Below are 21,280 nucleotides of genomic sequence, written 5' to 3' on the forward strand. Positions count from 1 at the left end.
TTAGCCTTTACCATTTGTAAAAGCTTATCTGAATCATGGTTGAAAAAGAAAGTCATCTTGGAAAAGACTTCTATGTACTCATAGCATATCCATATGAACCCTAGAAATCAGAGAAAGAAAGATCAAGAACAAATAAGAATGTTCTTTTGCCATTCATTTGCAAATGATATAAAAATTGACCTCCACCTACACCATACATAAAATAAAATTTTACAAATTTAGAACTTGATTAAGGAGAACTAATCAATAACACAAATTTTATGTAGAAAGAGTAATTAAAGGGTCATACTCTTTTTCCTATCAATTGCTTTGTTTATGAAAGAAACGAAAATAATGATCAGAGCAACCAAAGCTAACATTCCGACAATAATCGCGAGAATCGTTGAGGTCTAATCAATTTGTACGATAGAAGAACCTTTATTTTACAAAAAGAGAGAATTTAAGACTCTTTTTTGTATCAATTAACCTTTTCAATTATGCAATATTTTCACTTTCCTACTAGATGACAATAAAAATCACTTTCTTTTTCTTTGTTTTCAGCATGAGACAAGAAAAAATATTTTCTTTACATCAAAATCAATTCAAAATCCCAAAACTAGTTTTAAGAATTTTTGGGTCATAATCATTTCCTCCAACCAACTGGGACATGTTCATGAAGCATAGGTTTCCTCTTCCACTATCTCAATGATAAAAATGATTAAATATGGGCTTGTGATTTTCATGAAATTCATAAAAAATTAAAAAAAATTCACTCAATTAAGTCAAAATGGATTTTTTTTTTTTCAGTCTTCTCTAAATAAAATTATAGTTTTCCTTTCAGAAATCATTAGAGGGAATCAGAGGGAGTAGGAAGAATCAGTTCATCATCCACCACATATTTGGATGAGTTAGAAAAAACAGAGGGAGTCAGGCTTAAATTCAACAAAACAGAAGGAGATTTCTGTAAATTTATTTGAATTTTGTGTTCTTCAATAGCAGAGATGGAATTCACCAGAAACCACCGTGAGAATGAAAACCCACATAATTGACTGATTCATCTTGTTGGCTAAAAGTATTAAAAAAAGCTCTGTGATATTAGATGTGAAAGAGAAAGTGAGAAAGATACAAACACAATCTACTTGCTTTTTTCTGTATGATGGAAAACCCAGCTCTTTGATGCTTAGATGCATTTTGACAATTGTTGATCTTCAGATTGAATTGAGAACGAGATTGAAGAACAACTGAATAAGCAGGCTTAGGCTCTTTTTGGTATCAATTCTCATTGTCAATTATGAGAAATTTTCATTATTTTAAATTGTTTGGCATCTATTCCGAATTTATTTTTATTTAAAATAATAGAAAAACTTTCAAAATTCATAATGAACTTTTTGTCCATTATGGATTATGATGAGAATTTCATTATCTTCATTTGTGTAAGTTTACTTAAAGTTCTCTAAGTAAGATGAGGGTAAAATAGTCAACACATCTTTTATAACAACTAACTTTCCTTCTTCTCACTTGTTTACATCATTTTTAACAATTTTCTCGCCATTATTCCCTCATAATTTATTTTTGATAAAATTCACCAAACCATTTTTCATTCTTGACCAATAATGAATTCTTCTACTTATTTATTTTAAATAGGCACAATAGAGAATGCGAATTGATGCCAAAAAGAGCCTTAGTTATTATATCAATCCTCCTAATGAAAACAAATAAATGACATTTTTGAAGGTTACGAGGCCTTCAAATTACCTAAACTGAACAGAAATTCCACATTATATATCATCAGCATCATCACAAAAGAATTTACATTTGCTTTCTATACAACAGTTTTGAGTACAACTTCGTTTTGTGAGCTAGGGTTGGGAATGTGAAATCCTGGGCTTCTCCTTTCTTTTTTTTTTTTTTTTGGTAATACTTCTCCTCCTTTCTTTTCACAACTATATAAACTTTCACTTGTTTCAAGGTAGCTGCCTCCACTTATCTTTCCTTTCATCTTCCCTTACCTGTCTCCTTAAAAAGTACACAAAAGAAACTCCAAAAACATAAACAGAAAGACCACCGAAAAGCTAACGTAGAGATTCCAATTCTTTGTCTTTTGTCTCCACCTACACCACACAAAAAGGAAAATTTTACAAATTTAGAACTTAATTAAAAAAAATTAGTCAAGAAAATAAATTTTGTATAGAAAAAAGTAATTATAGGGTCATACTATTTTTCCTTTCTTTAATTCGCTTATGAAAGAAAAGAACATAGTGGTCATAGCAACCAAACCAGCCAGAAAAAATATATTTTCACCTACACCACACATGAAAGAAAATTTTACAAATTTAGAACTTGATTAAGAAAAACGAATCAAGAAAACAAATTCTATGTAGAAAAAGTAATTAAAGAATCATACTCGTTTCCGTCGTACTCGATTCCCCTTGATTGGCTCTGTTTATGAAAAAAAAGAGAATAATGATTAGAGCAATCAAAACTAATATTCCGATAATAATCGTGAGAGTCTTCCAATTCAGATCATTTTGTCCGGTAGGAGAACCTGCATTTCACAATAAGAAAGAATTTAGAAGTTGAATAAAAATATTTTCACTTTTCTTACCAGACATGACAATAAAAATAATTGAATTTAAGAACCATTTAAAATGAAGACATTTCTCATCGATCACTTTCTTCATTTCTTTTCTTTCAGCATAAGACAAGACATGCTTTCTTTACATCAAAATCAATTCAAAATCCCAAAACTGATTTTAAGAATTTTTGGGTCATAAACCTTTTCAACTGTGACATCTTCGTACTTTCGAAGCTTCACTTCAGTGCTGCGCATTAAATGCGCAGCACTGTGAAGCCAACGGTTGACCATCCATTTTGCTTTATATACACATCAAAATAAATGGTTGAGATCAAAATTTCGGTCGAGGTTTCGATCTTGACCGTGGCTTCACATGTTGCGCACTAAATGCGCAGCATTGAAGTCACACTACACTATCTCAATGAGAGAAATGAAGTCACATGGGCTTTGTGTTTTTCATGAAATTCATAAAAAAGTAAAAAAAAATTCACTCAATTGGGTCAAAAATTTTTTTTTTTCCCCTTCAGTCTTCTCTAAATAAAATTATAGTTTTCCTTTCAGAAATCATTAGAGAGAATCAGAGGGAGTAGGAAGAATCTCTTCATCATCCACCACATACTTGGATGAGTTAGAGAAAACAGAGGGAGTCAGGGTTTATATTCAACAAAACAGAAGGAGATTTCTGTAAATTTATTTGAATTTTGTGTTCTTCCAGCAGAGATGGAATTCACCAAAAACCACCGTGAAGATGAAAACCCACATACCGGTGTTACCCTGGGGCTGAACTCCGTCACCGCCGCCACTGCCACTTCCGCCGCAACAAACGCCGCCGGTGGAGTACCTCACATAACACTTACCCAAGAACATATCACCGTAGACCGCTGCAACACACTCGGCCTTCAGCCGTCCGACGGCGAACGTCAAGCAATCTTGGCACTCGCCGGACATGAGGTCAGCCACGCACTGACACAACACTTGCACGGCCCCAGAACCACCAACTCGGTATGACCCGCCACCACTGGTCAACCTGTTCAAGACTGCATTTCTCTGGCTTATCACGTCCGATTCAGAACTCACCGTCGATCCACACTTCTTCATAACCACAGTCTTATCTTCCACACCCAAGAAAGATACGTTATCATACTTGATGAAGCAGCCTTGTAACTGTAGGGCGCCACCGGTGTTGTTGGGGCAGAGGATACCGAGTTGACTCACTGCTAGTTGAACGCAGTTGGCACAGTCAGGCATGGAGAGATCGCCTCTGCATTGGTAGAGACCGTACACGACGTCTTGTTGGGAAGAGCCGGAAATGGTGAATTTGTTGAAGGGTGAGTAGGTGGTTGAGTTGACGAGCGAGGTGAGAAGCGAGGTGCGGAGCGAGTTGAGGTTGGTTTCATAAGCTGAGCCAGGAGTGTATGCGAGCTGGGTACAACCACCATAGATGAAGGAATCAGTATCTGCGGTTGATGGGTTTGGGAGAAGTGAGAAGGAGAAGAAGAAGAAGAAGAGAGTGAGGAGAAGGTTCAGAGAAGACAGTTGAGAGGCTCTGTACATTATGGTTTCTTGCTCTGCCTACTGCCTTTCTCTACTAAGTTTCTTCGTGGGTTATGAGAGTGAGACTAGAGAAAGAGCAACCTGTTATTGCTGCTTACCTCATAACGATGAATGTGTGGGTCAAATACGAATTTTATCACCTCCGTTTTTGTTTCTTGGTAAAAACATGTTCATTATTTATACCACTTTTTGTGTCGGTCATTTATTAAAGGATAGAAGAACGAACTGTTTTAACAAACTTCTTTAACCCGTTCTTTCGTTCCCAAATAACAGAAGAGTGCCAAAAACGTTTTCTAAGAACGTCACCCAATGTGCCCTACCATAATGAAAAGCAAAAAACGAGAAGAAAAGGCGGAAAGGGAATAAACGAAAAGTTTTAAAGAAGGGGAGAAGAAGAAGAAACGTCAAGACTCAAGAATCAGCAATGGGCCCCCTAGTCACTTGGTCATGTTAATTCCATGTTCGGGGCCAAGAGACTAAGTTTCTCCCAAACAGGGTTTGATCTAGTTGAATGATTTTTGGCTTGACTTGTGCTCAATCAAATTTGAAGACAACCTAGGTGGCTTATTAATTTGTGGAGTGACCTTTGACCTTGGCTTTTATGATGACCTCGAAATTACTTGATCATCTTGGATGGTTGGAAAGTGGAATATGTTGATTTGGCTCATCAACTACCATTTTTTGTGGTAAAAAAATGTCCTATACTTGTTTGAGAAATTACCATGTTTCTATGGCTGAAAAGTCGCATGCTAAATAGCAAGGCGAAAAGTTGCTCAGCAAGTGAAATATTTGCATTAATGCTTGTGTTGGATCAACTACTTTGTTGTCGATCGTGCCCTACCATCAATGAAACTTTTTTTAGTAATAAAATTCCTTGATGCCCTTGAAGATTTCCTTTTTTTAAAGCCTTGCTTTGGAAAGGGAATAAACGAAAAGCTTTAAAGAAGGGGAGAAGAAGAAGAAGAAACGTTAAGACTCAAGAATCAGCAATGGGCCCCCTAGTCACTTGGTCATGTTAATTCCATGTTCGGGGCCAAGAGACTAAGTTTCTCCCAAACAGGGTTTGATCTAGTTGAATGATTTTTGGCTTGACTTGTGCTCAATCAAATTTGAAGACAACCTAGGTGGCTTATTAATTTGTGGAGTGATCTTTGACCTTGGCTTTTATGATGACCTCGAAATTACTTGAATTCACCTCTTGGATAGTTGGTCAGTGGGACAAAATATGTTGATTTGAGCTTCCATCAACTGCCATTTTTTGTGGCCAAAAATTTGTCCCTTATACATTTGATTGAGAATTTTGCCATGTTTCTATTTTTTTTTTTTTGGTGAGAGCTTTATTCATTTAAAAGAGAAGCCCCTGGGATACAAAGTACCAATTACATCAAAGTGCAAAAGCCAAAGACGAAAGGGGGGAAGGCGAAAAATAAGATGCCCGTGAAGCAAGGCTGAAGAAATCTTGCATATAATGCTTGTCGGTGGATCAACTACTTTTGTTGATCGATCTTGCCCTCCATCAATTATACTTTATTTAGTAATAAAATTCCATTTGAATTGCTCCTTGATTACCACCAATGAACCGCGATGGATCCATCAACATTGATTTTGATGTAATGCAAAGGAGGTGCACCCATTTAATGCTTTTGAACTCTTTTCTTGATTTGCATGCTGATGAAGGGCTAGATGCTTTACTCATAGAACATATTGAAAGCATCAAATGTGCCACAAAAGTAAGTGTTGTATGAGTTCCTCCAATGCTGAATTGTTTCTTCTGCTAAATTACCAACTTTTATATGTTTTGTTTTTGCACCAACAAATTCCGAGCTTTTTGACAGACTTCTTTGCATTTGACAATGAAGAAAGATATGATTAGTAGTGGCCCTTTCTTTGAGAGTGAGCAAATATCATTGATTCTACACCCTCTTTGGTCATAAGGCGGTGTGGGGGCTTTCCATGAGTCCAAACAAAATGAATTACTTTGGGAGGCGGTGGAGGTGCCATAAGAAAGCCATCGTATTGAAGGACTTTGATTATGATTTTCCGAAAAAAATCGGTAAAAATGCAGTTGATGTTTTCTCCCACAAATTTTGCTTGACAACTCAATAATATTGATGCTAAGAATTTTATCGCCAAATCATTCGCCACCAATCTCAGACCTTGTCCTCATTCCATTTAGTTGTTTCAAGATCTATAAAGGAAGAAGGTTAGGGATCCCGTGGGAGTTATGAAGAGGACTGGGATCCATCTATCCATCCATGGATTGATGTAGTGGGTGTTATCATAAAGTCTTTGAATGAATGGATCTCCACCCCATGATGCATTAAAAATAGCTTGAATGAAGCTACAATTTAAAGTATTTCCCACTAATTTGCACCAAAGTGATGCTTACCAATTATAAGTTCCCAAGGTCTTTTAGCATAAGAGGCAAGATAGCACATTTAAGAAGACCACTGGAAATTGTGTTCCAGTTTTCCATTTGATATCCATTTTTTGGAAGAGTCCAACTCATTGAGGATTTTCTTTGGTAAGATGAAACATGACATGTAGTGAGAGGGAAGAGCTTGTGTGACTGATTGAATAATTGTGCCTACCCAGAAACCTCCAAATTCATGAAGTCCCAAGAACAGTTCCTATTTGCTTGAAAATGACTTTGGCAAGCCAACCCATTCAATTGCTCTAACTCAACCAGCAATTGAGATGTGGCTCTTAGTTTTTTTTAATGTCCAGGCCTTCACCCAAAAGTCTACTTTGATTATAACAGGTCTGCCCCCACTAGGGTTTGGTCAGGGCATGTGTTTAACCAACAAAAGTAAACAACATGGCCCGGCTCATATGCTTGTGGATGGATATTTTTATTTATGATTCTGTCAATTAGTTTTAGTTGGGGGAAATGAATCTTACCATGAGCTAATTTCCTGTAAAGACCTTCAATGAGAGATACTTGGTCAGTAACCTGTAAAATGTAATCTGGAGATCAGTTTTCCAACTGTTCTAAATGAAAATGACTGGTCATCCAAGCTTTGTATCTCAATGGTTGTTCTTATGAATGTTGGTTTGTCCACACAAAAAGCCAAACAAAATATGTGAAGTTTCTTTAGACTACATGTCATTGTCTGTGTTATGTGTTATTCCAATATAAAGGTGACAATAAGCCAAGTGCAAGTAGAGCTCGAAAATAAGCAAATAGATGATAGCAGAGGAAGGAAATGAGGACAAAAAACAAATGTAAGAACAAAACATTCACAGGTAGAGCTCAGATTTTTTTAAAAATAGGAACCCCATTTCAAGAACAAATATTTTCAACTAAAAAAAGAAATAAGCAAGACAACAATAATCTATTTCTTGTACAATACTTACAAGAAAAAGATTGACATACAAACTTAACTAAATTACAAATTGAACATCTAGGTTAAGATGTGTGCAACCAAAAAACAAATGTAAGAATACAATACAATTAGTAGTTAATTCAGTTTATCATGTTTTACAAACACCTAGATTCAATCAACTTAACGAGACCTTTCGTGATGATTGAATTTAATATAATCTCCTCATTGTTTGGTAAGGCTTTAATAAGCCCTTTAGGAACCAAACACTTCTCTTCCAAGTAAAGCTTATTTTGAGTTCTTGGAAATGTAAGAACTCCTAGACCTTCAATATTGTTGTTCTCATTCTTATCTTTCAACACAAAAATAAAGCAAATAATACAAAATTAAAACATTTTTAATTGCACTCATTAAACAAATAAAATTTCATTAATTCTTAATTTAAGTACCTGAATTGGCCCATCATATTGAAGAATTCCTACTTGTGCATGCAAATATTTTTGTGTGGACAAATCAACATACTCCATCTTCGCTTTCTCAATCATATCCTCTTCCATTACTTCCATACTCCATCTTCGCTTTCTCAATCGCCTCCTCCTGTCTTCTCCTATTTCAGTTTTGTTGTGTTGTGAATCAAAATTTCAAGTTGAAGCAAACGTGAAGGGCTTAACTTTCCGCTGCTCACCAAATCTTGGTGGTCCAAAATATCCACCAATGGATTTATCAAACCATACCTTATCATTAAAGAAATGAGTAGGTGTACCAAAATGTTTTCGAAAGTCCATTAAAAAAAATAAGTCTATTAGTATACAATAAAATAAATTTTTTTATTAATAAATATGATCAAATTTGAGGAATGACAACTATATTTCATTTGTTAGAAAGTTTCCATCACCAGTTGATTTCACACTTTAAAAAAAAAAAAATAGTGGAAAAAACTTGAATTTCTTCTTCTTCTTTTTTCATGCTTATCAAATGTTCTTGTTTCATCATTTTCTTGAAAATAGACTTGAATTCTGTTGTTTGTTTTCTTCCATTTTCTCCTTAACTTCAGTATGTTTGTCATTGGAGAATAGACCAGAAACATTAAAGAATAGTTTGAAACATAATTGCTATGTTTCTCCTCTATTTTATTCAGTCATAATTTTCAAAGGACAAGTGAAACAACAAAATCATTAAAAATTCATCTACACCAATTGTAAAAATCACTTCAAGATATTTAGAACAGTTTCCAACTTTTGATAACACATAAATTCATCATTTTTAACATAAAAAATAAGGATGTCTTTGCTTTTGAACTTTTTCTGACCCAACAAATATACAAGAATAACATCAAAACTACCAGGAAGATTTCCATTACTATGATAACTATATCTTTAGTACCTAATTTGTGGTAGGGGTTTATTGTAATAATTTGTGATGGTGGTGGAGCAGAAGGACAAGGGGTTGAAGCATTATATCCACAAAGCTAAAGATTTCCAATGAAGGAGGTAATTGAATTGAATTTCTTAGACTAGAGAAAGAGAATAGGACCAGAAAGTTCATTGTAGGACACATCGAAAGAAATTAGGCTAATCAGATTAGTAAGAGAAGCTGGAATGTCTCTTGTGAGTCTATTTTGTGATAAATCTAGTTCTTGGAGTGCCGAAAGCCCTCCGATTTCAATGCATATGCTTCCATCTAGCTGATTATGACTAAGAGATTTTTCTTCTAGCTAAATCAACTTGTTCAAAGACACATATATCGAATTGGAGAAGTAATTATGGTCAAGAGTTAAGTTATGAAACTTATAAGATCCATCACCTATGAGACCTCTCCAATTATCAAGAATAGAACCGGAAAAGTTATTATATTGGAGAGCCAGGAAAGTCAGAGAGGAGGAATTGACGATAGCACGAAGTAGGGAGCCTGTTAAAGAATTAAAGCTAGGGTTGAGCATGTAAAGCTTAGGAAAGTTGGCAAGACTAGTTCTGATTGCACCACTAAGTAAATTTTTGCTAACATCAAAATTCTTAAGTTTCAAATGAATAATAAGTAATCTCCAATATGAAGCTGATCTAAGCTCTATGCAAATGTTTTTTTCAACTAAGAATCTATAAATTTGAGTATTTGATGTAACAAACAATTTTCATCCATATAAATTTTAATTAGTTTACTGCAACACTTCAATTTTTTCTATTGTTTTTGGTCTCGACTTGAATTCATTTCCAAAAAATATGGGAAATTAATCATTGGAGTTCTTCACAAAAAAGTTATTGCTCTCCCGACAATTATCGCATGATGTATAACCATTTCTAAAAAACCTAAATGGCGATTTCATGTGCTTGTCAACAAAATTATTTATGGAATTCTTATTACCTTAAGATATTAAGATTTAAGTAGGTTTGCGACTTGTCTTTAGGTTTTTAGTCCTTAAACCTATAAGCTAAAATTTAACAATCTGAATCCCATATAATCATCTATCTATTGGAATTTGGAATTCCAAAACCAATTATATATGAATAAGAAACCATATTTTTATACTCACCATGGAAATTTGATTTTTTTAACAATTTGAACCACATCATCTCATTTGGGAAATACGTAAATCTAGTTTTGAATTAATTTATATTCTGTAAATTGACAACAAATTAGGTGACAGCTTATAGTTAAGGGAATAAATAATCTTAGTAGTGAACGTTAGTAAATAGTAAATGCTACCCAAACTTATGATAATCACAATAGTGTCGGTGAGTGGTTGGAGACCATCATGTAAAAATTAACTAAAAGATAAATAAGATTATGTGAAGTACTCATGGAAAAATAATTTTCATTCTGTTTGTTGATTCAATATATAGCAAGAAGTAAAAGTTGATAGAGATTTTACCAAAAAAAAAAAAAACAAAAGTTGATAGAGATTGGAATCATCCTCCTCATACTATGAGTTTCGTATAGAGAAGGTTCACATCATTTTTATAATTAAGTAGAGAGAGAGAGGCATTAAGTCACATTATAGAAGAGGAAATGTCATCTAACCCTAATGTGGAAACAGGATCATATATTCTTTGCTAATTGCTATTACCCTTTACTCTCAAATTTTTTTTAATTGCCAACGGTTTAAGGGTGCCCAATGAATAGCTGACAAAAATGTTGATAACAAGTGTCACCTTTGATTAGCCCTAAACCCATGAGTGATGTTCTCATCAAATTATACAACCTGTGCAGCTACTCCTACCTTTCTCCCCAAATTCTATAGCTTAATTCATGTCTAAAATAAACAGCAGTTACTGCATTTTCCAGACTTTCGATCTGATCCCAAGTGCTTATGAATGAGGTTCTTTGAATATCAAACATACCATGAATTCACCAACCCAAACAAACTAAGTCATAATCAACATGGCCCAATTACTGGAGCCTTGAATAAATAAGATCTTCCACAGGTGAGCCAAAATCACTCCAATGATCCAATGATTTTATCATTCAATAACTAATATCTCCCACAGCTGAGCTATAAATATTCCACTAGTCCTGCTCTACCATACACACAGATCCCAAACCAAGGAACTCATCAAATGCAGCAATTGACTCCTAACATACATCATCCCAAGATCCCCAATGAAATTATTATACAAAGAAAAGCTTCCACAGGACACAGCAATCAGCATAATGCAAACTCTTACCTAGTCTTCCTCCCACAATGGAAATTGGAAACCACTACCCAGTCCAGTAACCCAACTTCAATACTCCAACCTTAAAGTATTCAATCCATTAACACTACCAGAAAAGATCCCAGAAAAGCATATTGAGATTGGTGGGGTTTTTTTTTTTGGTGGGGGGGGGGGGGGGGGGGGGTGTGTGGAAGGAGTAATTCAATGAATGCTGATCCTGATCCTAGTAACACCAAATTGATTGATGGTTCTCAACTAAAAAGTCCTTAGGTGCAAGAAAATTGCTATACAACTAGTCACTAAAACATGCCCTCAGAGGTTATACAGATGGCAGGCAAAAACCCACCATCCATCCACTGTCATCCTTCGGCAGTAAAACAGATCATCATAGCCTCAGATATAAATTTAAAAAGATCAATACACTTGAATTCTTATCAAAAAAAATTTAGTAGTCCCCACTACACCTCTGTGAAGAAAACTAGCAGATACACAAGCGATGACCAGTCAGCAGTCACAACAATATTTATGCTAGCCCTAGATCATAATCTTGCACTTACAGCACTACAGTCCACAACTGCTACAACAGATTCATGAAGGTAGACAACATACTTAACAGTGAAAGCATCAACTGAAGAAGGATCAACAAGACATCATCACATAGAATATCCAAACATATATCAACCAAACAAGCAACTTCATCAGAGTGTTGTTCAGCACCATTATATATTTATCTCCATTAGTAATGCCTTCACTAGTTGTACAGAACATGTTTAAGATCTTGCTGGAATAGAGAATGATTTTGTTAGCAGTGGAACCCTCACTGGAATGGAGAAGGTTCAAATTTTTTTTGCCTTCAAATCATCACCACCCACTCAACTGAGACATGTTACATTATCCATGAACATTAACATGGCAGGTTAACTAGCATGGTTTGACCAAAAACATCAAATGGGAAATCCAGCGTTAAACCAGGTAGTTGCATACAAAAAATTTAAAATGCATCCATAAACAAATCTTGCCCCACAGGCTCACAGGAACAACCATAAACCTGCATTTTGCAGAATTTCTTTGGTCCATCTAGTCAAGCCTACAAATTTTACGGGAAAAAAAACACTCACATATCACTATAACCAAAATTCCCAAATGCATAACATGAAGAAGTTAAAACTCTATCAAATCCCCAAATGCAGAAACCTTTACTCTTGACTTGCATTAATCATATCTTCAGCTAACTCCATATATTAAATGTTTGAAGGTTCAAGCCTTCGTGATGGCTACCAAGAACCTGGAGTCGAGTTTCCACCTTCACTCTCTTCTCTCTCTCAAAACTTTTGCCCCACAAATGAATGATGGTGTGTTTCGTAAACAACTGTTACAGTGGGCCATTTTAAAGAAGAAGAAAGCAAACGATCGACAATGAATTCAAGTAACACAGGCTGAATTATTCCCTTACAATAACACAACGTTTATAAAACCTCATTTACCATTTGTGAGCAGAATAAACAATCATGTATATTAGAAAAATTGAAAAGCAAGAAAAGTTATATTAAGCATTGCAATGAAGGCCAAAGACTATAGTACTAACTCTGAACAAAATTCGTTTATATGCGAATTGGAACCAAAGAGATAAGAAGAACTTTTCATGATACCTAGTAATCCCTACAATGAACCAACACATTAAACAAACCATGCGAGACTTGGAAACTCCAAATTAACAGTACTGCAAAACGCACTCCAAACTAGTACGTCTACACGCAACAACTTCCTACATACGCATGAGTTGGTGTTATCAAGAACCATCTCACAAATTAACGCAGTTCATACTTTTACAATAATGCAACACATAATCCCCAATTCTTCTCGAATTAACTAACTGGAGTAAGTAACAGGATTGTAAATCAGAATCTAAAACAAGTGGATAGACCCAATTCAATTCTAGAGACCATGAGGTCATACTCGGTCACATCAAAGAAGATCCGATCTTTGAACCATCAAAAGAAACCATCCAGAAACGGATTGCCTAAATGTTCACTAATATCCTCTCAAACGTAAACCATGTATACAAATCAAAATTCAACACGAAACAAAATCAAATCAAAACAGAAAGAGAGTTTCGTTTTTTTTTTTTTAATTTTTCTTTAAGCAAACCAAGCTTATCTTTCTGCAATCAGTCTTGATTCTTCAATTTCTCAACACGTTGGTTAAGTTGCTCGAGACGGACCACAAGTTGAGTGACGGAGAAGAGAAGCCAGTAGAAGATGAGAGCGGCGGCGATCAAGAGGGCATTACGTTGGCTCTTCATGATGGATTTCTGGTGGCGAAGATGTTCAGTTGGAGTACATGATTCGGCTTCGCATTTGGGCATTGTTTCGTATTTCCAATAGATATCCATGAGAAGAAACAAGCAGAACGGAACAACCGACAGAAACGGCTTCAGTAGGTTTCTGGTCACCGCGATGAGACCTTTGCGGAGACGATCCATACCAGGAAGGGTTAACAGAAGGAGCATGATCGCTTCAGCGCCGGCGGCATAACCGAGAACAACCCATTCCAGAGCCATGGCTAACAGTAAACCCTAACCCTAAACGAAATGAAAGCGTCGAGAAGAGATTTACAGAGATCTGTTTCTGGTTTTTTTCGAATCTGTTGGTCAGACAAGAAAGAGAAAGAAAACAGGGGAAATAAATGTGAATGGCGGAAAATAAGAGGAATAGGATTGGCGGAGAAAAATATAACTTTGACACGTGGCAAGATCAGGGCACTTGAATACGTGGAAGAGTCGGAACATCAAATCGGCGGAGAATGACTTTTCCTTTCTCCGCTTCTAGAAATTCACCGGTTCGCCCAACTTCAGACTTTGGGCGAGTCCGGATCTCCCCTCCGCATATCACATATTGCTCTTTATGCTTCTTCTATACAAAATTTGTAATTTGGAACACTTTTTCTCGCCTAACATTTGTTTCTAGACCAGGAAATGGCTTATATATATAGTATATATATCCTCCATAGAACATCAAGGAAAAATGGAAGTCATAGATGCTACTAGTCTGTGTATTTGTTCTCTTATTTAATACTAAGTTTTCTTTCAGTAAAAAAAAAATATTTGTTTCTAGGCATATTATGTGGGACTTATGTCTAAATATGATAAAATGATTTAAAGTGAGATCTTACATCGGCCCTTATGTAATGTGTGGTGAAAAAGTATGATACATCAACAAAGAGATGATTTGGACCCCAAAATTGGGTAAGGCCCACATGAGACCCATTGGAGCCCCCACCTCTAAAGCTTTTATTACTATTTATGTGTGGACACTACATCAATTTTGTGGTGGAGAAATGTAGGGGGGTATGCGCTCCTTCGACGAGAAAGTGATCTGACTCACTTTGGGTAGGACGAGGAGCAGAGTCTAGATCCTTCCCTCATCAGGGTAGAGGTTCATGCTCTCTTCATACTTCTTGATCGTAAATTAGGAGTATGACCTACCTCTGAGTGTTGATAGAATGAATCAGAGGTGAGATCCTAAAACGCTTCTTAGCCCCTCTCATAATATGTGGCGGAGATGTGTGGGGGGGAGTATTGATCTCTAACATGAGGGGTAGAGGATCAAAATTTGTGCTTCAAATCCTCTACCACAAATAAGGAGGGGCCTCACATAGGTCCCATTGGGTGGGTCCCACCTTTTATTTGGTGGAGAAATATGAGAGGAGTATAGACCTCTACCCTGATGGATAAAGGATTTAGACTACGAGAATCAGGCTAGGGCCCAGTTTGGGTATGTGGGCTTAGGTTATGTATGGCATATTAACTCAACCCGGCCCATTAACAGTTTGACCAAGAAAAATGACCGATGATGAACACCAAGACACCCTTCTAATCCATCAGCCCATGGGCTTCCATATCACAGTTCACCAGAAGAATCCCTTCTATTTACTTTGTGGCTGTCATGAACACTCATGAATCAAACAACAATCTCATAATGCACACTTTATTTGTTGATCTGCTTGTCACTATCTTGACCTCACTTTAGCCTTTACCATCTGTAAAGCTTATCTGAATCATGGTTGAAAAAGCAAGTCATCTTGGAAAAGACTTCATGCACTCATAGCATATCCATATGAACCCTAGAAATCAGAGAAAGAAAGATCAAGAACCAAGTAAGAATGTTCTTTTGCCATTCATTTGCAAATGATATAGAATATCCCTAATGCTTTCTTTGATTCACTGATTCGAAAAAAAAGAAGAAGGAAATCACAAACAGTAATTGACTCCATAAGAATCAGCCTGAACCATAGAAACTTGGCCAGTTATGTTGCAACTCAAATTCTTATATCGACTTTCAAGCCGTATCGATATATTTTGGTGGACTATCCGAATGACTTAATTTGGGAAATATGTAATGGAAGCAGAGGACTTGGGCCCAACTGGATGGATTGACCTGTTTACTTGATAAAAAATTTCTATGTATGTACCTTATGTTAGCTTATAATGTCATGAGAGATTTGAGATTTTTCGTCTTACGTTTTGGGTGAGAGTTCTTATAGTGCCATTTTTGCGATTGGTTGAGAGATCTCTATTTTATTCTTCACTTATGGATGTAGCACAAGAAATTGGTGTGTGAACCACGTTAAATTTGTGTTCTTTTCATTGTTTCTATTTCAATTTGTGATTTCTTGGTGTTTGTTCTAACAACCTGTTCTCATAAACAAGAACAAAACCACATAATTTGATTCGACGAATCTAGTTTAGATACTTTAGGCCCTGGTAAATAAAATATCTGATATACAATGAATTTGATATTGAATGTTTGTTGAGTAAATGATTATGATTTGATCCTTGCTACAGCATCAACAATCCATGACAAAACAATTTGTTACACATCAATTTGGCTTCCTATTTGAGATAAGCTTGCAGTTTTTAATTGCTATACTCAATCATTTACAAATTTGGAGAAAGATAAAAAGAAGTCCACTTGTCATTAACAATATTTTACAGCTTATGTTCTTGACATGATATGCTTTGGTGGTCCATACTGGTTAGATGAAGATTCTCCCAGTATATTTTGCCTCCCACCATCAGAGGATTTTTAATGAAAAAATGAACAAAGATGGCCCTGAAAACAGTTTTCCAGATTCATATAGCTACAGAAACCATTAACTTTTTAGATCTAATGACCCAGGTAGGCATAATTGATATCTTAATACCAGCTTAAAAGGGTAATTAAAGAGGAGGAAAAGTTGTATAATCACATTAAATTATGAGCAAATTAACAAGTAGAAAAGGGTGTGTTTACAAGAGTGCATCTAAGGCAACCCTTGTGTGGATGTTTTGTCTTCTACATGACATGTTTACTGAAAAGACTAAAAATCATTTCCAGTTATATATAGTATATCATATCATGCATGCAAATCCAAAGAGAAAACATTAGAGATAAAGAAGAATATTCCATCAATTAGGGCTTTATAATTCTTTATACTTACATCTTCCCCTTTTCATGTTCCTTGCCTGCTTTATCTTTAAACTCTTTCTGTTTGATTTTCTTTTCATTGGACTTGACATCCACTGCTTTATTGTTCTTGGGTATCTAGGAATATACACAAGTTTAATATAGCCATCATAACTAGCTTTCTCCATTGGATCATCAGTCACCTTCTTTCTTTTCTTTCCAAAGTAAAGCTCCTCTGTTCACCTTTGTGGAGGTTGGACTGAAATAATAAAAGTTTACCCAAAAAACAAGGACTAAAACAGTAGAAAAAATCTCTCTCTCATATCCATTGGTGTCACAGTGAGAAAACTAGTCCCTAGAAGGTTTTTCTTTCAGCCTTGTAAAAAGTCTCTGAAGGGTTTCTTGAATTTACTGTGAGAAGTTTCTAATGGGTTTCTTAAATCAAGAAAGACCCGTAAAGAGGGACTTCTCTCTCTCACACACATATCCATTCGTATTACAGTAAGAAAACTAGTCTCCAAAAAGTTTTTTGAGCCTTATAAAAAGTCTCTGAAGGGTTTCTTGAATTTACTGTGAGAAGTTTCTAATGGGTTTTTTAAATCAAGAAGGTTTAAAGAGGGTCCTCTCTCTCATATCCATTGGTATCACACTATGTAAACGAGTCTCCAGAAGGTTTTTCTTTGAGCCTTATAAAAAGTCTCTGAAGGGTTTCTTGAATTTACTGTGAGAAGTTTCTAATGGGTTTCTTAAGTCAAGAAAGAACCATAAAGAGGGTCTTTATTTAGGATAATTAAGGGTGTCCCATATAATTTTGGTTGGATTAAAGGAGCAAAGCTGGCAGCACCAAAGACTAAATTGGGCATGACCCACATTAGTCTTGTATCATATCTTTGAGTAATCTTTCCCAAATGATGCATTCTCTATGTGTCCTCATGTTGTTGTAGCTAGCTTAATTGACTAATCCACCTTGTGGAAATCTACTTGGCCAAAAGCATTACAAAAAGCTCTGTGATAATAGATGTGGAGAGAGAGAGGAAGTGAGAAAGATACAAACACAATCTACTTGCTTTTTTCTATTTGATGGAAAACCCAGCTCTTTAATGCTTAGATGCACTTTCACAATTGATGATCTTCAGATTGAATTGAGAATGAGATTGAAGAACAACTGAATAAGCAGGCTTAATTATTATATTAATCCTCCTTATGAAAACAAATAAATGACATTTTTGAAGGTTATTAGGCCTTCAAATTACCTAAATTGAACAGAAATTCCACATCATATATCATCTGCATCATCACAAAAGAATTTGCATTTGCTTTCTAAACAACAGGTTGATTACAACTTTGTTTTTGTGAGCTAGGGTGGGGAGTGTGGAATCCTGGGCTTCTCCTTTCTTTTTTCACGACTTTATAAACTTTCACTTGTTCCAAGGTAGCTGCCTCCACTTATCTTTCCTTTCTTCTTCCCTTTATCAGTCTCCTTTAAAAGGATACACAAAAGAAACTCCAAAAAGATAAACAGAAAGAAATGTTATAGAAAACAAAGGAGCAAAAGTGAATTAAAAGACCACCGAAAGGCTAAGTTACAGGGACCTTCCACTTCATAATTATTTACCTCCACCTACACAACACAAAGAAAATTTTACAAACTTAGAACATGATTAATAAACACTAATCAAGAAAAATTTTATGTAGAAAAAGTAATAAAAGAGTCATACTCTTTTGTCTTTCAATTGCTCTGCTTATGAAAGAAACGAAAATAACGATCAAAGCAACCAAAGCTAACATTCCGATAATAATCGCGAGAGTCTTTGAAGTCTGATCATTTTGTTCGGAAGAAGAACCTGTATTTCACAATAATAGAGAATTTAAGAGGCGAATGAAAACATTTTTACTATTTTTTCTTGAATGACAATAAGAATAATTGAATTTAAGAACCATTTTACATCGAGACATTTCTCATCAATCACTTTCTTCTTTTCCTTTCTTTTTAGCTTGAGACAAGAAAGGTCATCTTTACATTAAAATCAATTCAAAATCTCAAAACTAATTTGAAGAATTTTTGGGTCATAATCATTTCCTTCAATTCTGCATCTTCATGAAACATAGGATTCCTCTTCCATTATCTTAGTGAGAGAAATGATTAAACATGGGATTTGTGTTCTTCATGAAATTCATAAAAAAATAAAAAATAAATAAAAAACTTCACTCAATTAGGTCAAAGTTGTTTTTTTTAGTCTTCTCTAAATAAATTTATAGTTTTCTTTCAGAAATAATTAGAGGGAATCAGAGGGAGTAGGAAGAATCTCTTCATCATCCACCACATATTTGGATGAGTTAGAGAAGACAGCCACACATATTTGGATGAGTTAGAGAAGACAGAGGGAGTCAAGCATAAATTCAACAAAACAGAAGGAGATTTCTGTAAATTTATTTGAATTTTGTGTTCTTCTAGCAGAGATGGAATTCACCAGAAACCACCGTGAAGATGAAAACCCACTTACCGGTGCTGGCCTGGGACTGACCTCCGCCACCTCCACCACTGCCACTTCCGCCGCCACCGCCGCCGCCGGTGGAGTACCTCACGTAACACTTACCCAAGAACATATCACCGTAGACCGCTGCACCACACTCGGACTTCAGCCGTCCGACGGCGAACGTTAAGCAATCTTGGCACTCTCCGGAACTGAGGTCACCGACGCACTGACCTACCCCTTGCACGGCCCCATAACCGCCGACTCGGTATAACCCGCTACCACTGGTCAACCCGTTCAAGACTGCATCTCTCTGGCTTATCACGTCCGATTGATAACTCACCGTCGATCCACACTTCTTCATAACCACAGTCTTATCTTCCACACCCAAAAAAGATACGTTATCGTACTTGATGAAGCAGCCTTGTAACTGTACGGCGCCACCGGTGTTGCTTGGGCAGAGGATACCGAGTTGACTCACTGCACGTTGAATGCAGTTGGCACAGTCAGGCATGGAGAGATCGCCTCTGCATTGGTAGAGACCGTACACGACGTCTTGTTGGGAAGAGCCGGAGATGGTGAATTTGTTGAAGGGTGAGTAGGTGGCTGAGTTGACGAGGGAGGTGAGGAGCGAGTTGAGGTTGGTTTCGTAAGCTGAGCCAGGTGTGTATGCGAGCTGAGTACAACCACCATAGATGAAGGAATCAGTATCTGCGGTTGATGGGTTTGGGAGAAATGAGAAGGAGAAGAAGAAGAGAGTGAGAAGAAGGATCAGACAAGACAGCTGAGAGGCTCTGTACATGGTTTCTTGCTCTGCCTGCCTTTCTCTGCTAGTTTTCTTCGTGGGTTATGAGAGTGAAACTAGAGAGAGAACTACCTATAGAGAGGAAGAAAGCAGGGGGTTAAGTGAGAGATGAGAGAGAGATGATGGACCGTTGGATGCTGGTGAGCCATCATGCGTGAGATGAGGAGTCCAGATCACCTCCCGTCGGGGGAGAGAAATATTTGCTCCTCTCACGCATCTCCACCATAAGATCAGGATGGAATCCTTGAATTTCACTTCATTTTGTCAATACTATTCTACGGGTATTATATATATTTTTGTCATAATATAACGTTCATTTCTACTGAAAAGATACTGGTCCTACAATTCCCGCCCTTATTGTATGATAAATAAATGCAAGGAAAGCACATACGGGTCTGAGATCATCTCCCTCGATGAAGTAGACCATTATTCAGATGTGAGTCCACACCAATTTTGTGGTGAACAAGCACATTTGGGGAGCACATACAGCCCCCATATGGTGAGGTGAGCAACCAAGTCTTCTTTGCCCAACTGCCCACATAGCACCTGTAGGGGTTCTATTAGGCCCTTTGTGAGGGTGGCGGAACAACCCACCCTGAGTGGAGAGGATCTGAATCCAATGACGTGATCCACACTCGATAATCAGCACATACCTCTTGCCTGACAGATAGAACAACTAGATTCTTGATGAGATCATGAAATGAAAACATTCTCCAAGCTAGATTTAAGAAAGGACTTTCTACTTCGGGTACTGGAACCGTCTGATCAAGTGGGTCCCACTTAGAAGACCTTCTGGGCTGGAAATTGGGTCAGGTTCCGGTTTACTTAAAGACTTAGGCTCTTTTTGGTATCAATTCTCATTGTCAATTATGAGAAATTTTCATTATTTTAAATTGTTTGGCATCTATTCCGAATTTTATTTTTATTAAAATAATAGAAAAACTTCCAAAATTCATAATGAACTTTTGTCCATTATGGATTATGATGAGAATTTCATTATCTTCATTTGTGTAAGTTTACTTAAAGTTCTCTAAGTAAGATGAGGGTAAAATAGTCAATACACATTCTTTTATAACAACCATACTTTTTCCTTCTTTTCTCACTTGTTTACTATCATTTTTAACAATTTTTTATCTTGACGCCAAACTTATTTTCCATTTCATAATTTATTTTCGATAAAATTCACCAAACCATTTTTCATTCTTGACCAATAATGAATTCTTGTACTTATTTATTTTAAATAGGCACAATATAGAATGAGAATTGATGCTAAAAAGAGCCTTAGACTCCAGGTTTCAGGTTTAACTCTATTGAGTTGCGTACATGGTAGGGAAGTTTCTGGAACTATAAATAGAGGGAACTAATCAATTTTTCAGTAATGGAGTCAAAAAAAGTGGGTGACAGTGTTAGGTAATTCAAGAATCTTGTATGGGTCAAAGTCTTCCTCACTTGGACTTTTCTTGCCACCCTATAATGTAT

At 36.2% G+C, this 21,280-nt stretch overlaps 2 protein-coding genes and 1 pseudogene across 2 annotated transcripts; all 3 read right to left on the minus strand.

Moving 5' to 3' along the window:
- Nucleotides 1-275: 275 nt before the first annotated feature.
- LOC149000626 (plasmodesmata-located protein 7 pseudogene) lies at nt 276-4,168 on the minus strand (annotated as a pseudogene).
- A 7,111-nt stretch (nt 4,169-11,279) lies between these two features.
- On the minus strand, nt 11,280-13,767 carry LOC149000627 (uncharacterized). Its single transcript, XM_089140854.1, has one exon. It carries the CDS (start codon nt 13,636-13,638, stop codon nt 13,246-13,248), a length of 393 nt encoding a protein of 130 aa, XP_088996980.1. The 5' UTR covers nt 13,639-13,767; the 3' UTR covers nt 11,280-13,245.
- Nucleotides 13,768-17,676: 3,909 nt separating this feature from the next.
- Nucleotides 17,677-19,882, minus strand: LOC149000628 (plasmodesmata-located protein 6-like). The gene is made up of 3 exons (XM_089141049.1): nt 19,027-19,882; nt 18,241-18,366; nt 17,677-18,143 (listed from the first exon to the last, which is right to left on the minus strand). The coding sequence occupies exons 1-3, from the start codon at nt 19,796-19,798 to the stop codon at nt 18,130-18,132; spliced, it is 912 nt and encodes a 303-aa protein (XP_088997175.1). The 5' UTR covers nt 19,799-19,882; the 3' UTR covers nt 17,677-18,129.
- Between the last annotated feature and the right edge of the window lie 1,398 nt (nt 19,883-21,280).

The sequence above is a fragment of the Hakea prostrata genome, chromosome 11 (genome assembly GCF_041222555.1).
Source record: "Hakea prostrata isolate BN-2017 chromosome 11, UWA_Hpros_2, whole genome shotgun sequence".
NCBI lineage: Eukaryota > Viridiplantae > Streptophyta > Magnoliopsida > Proteales > Proteaceae > Hakea > Hakea prostrata.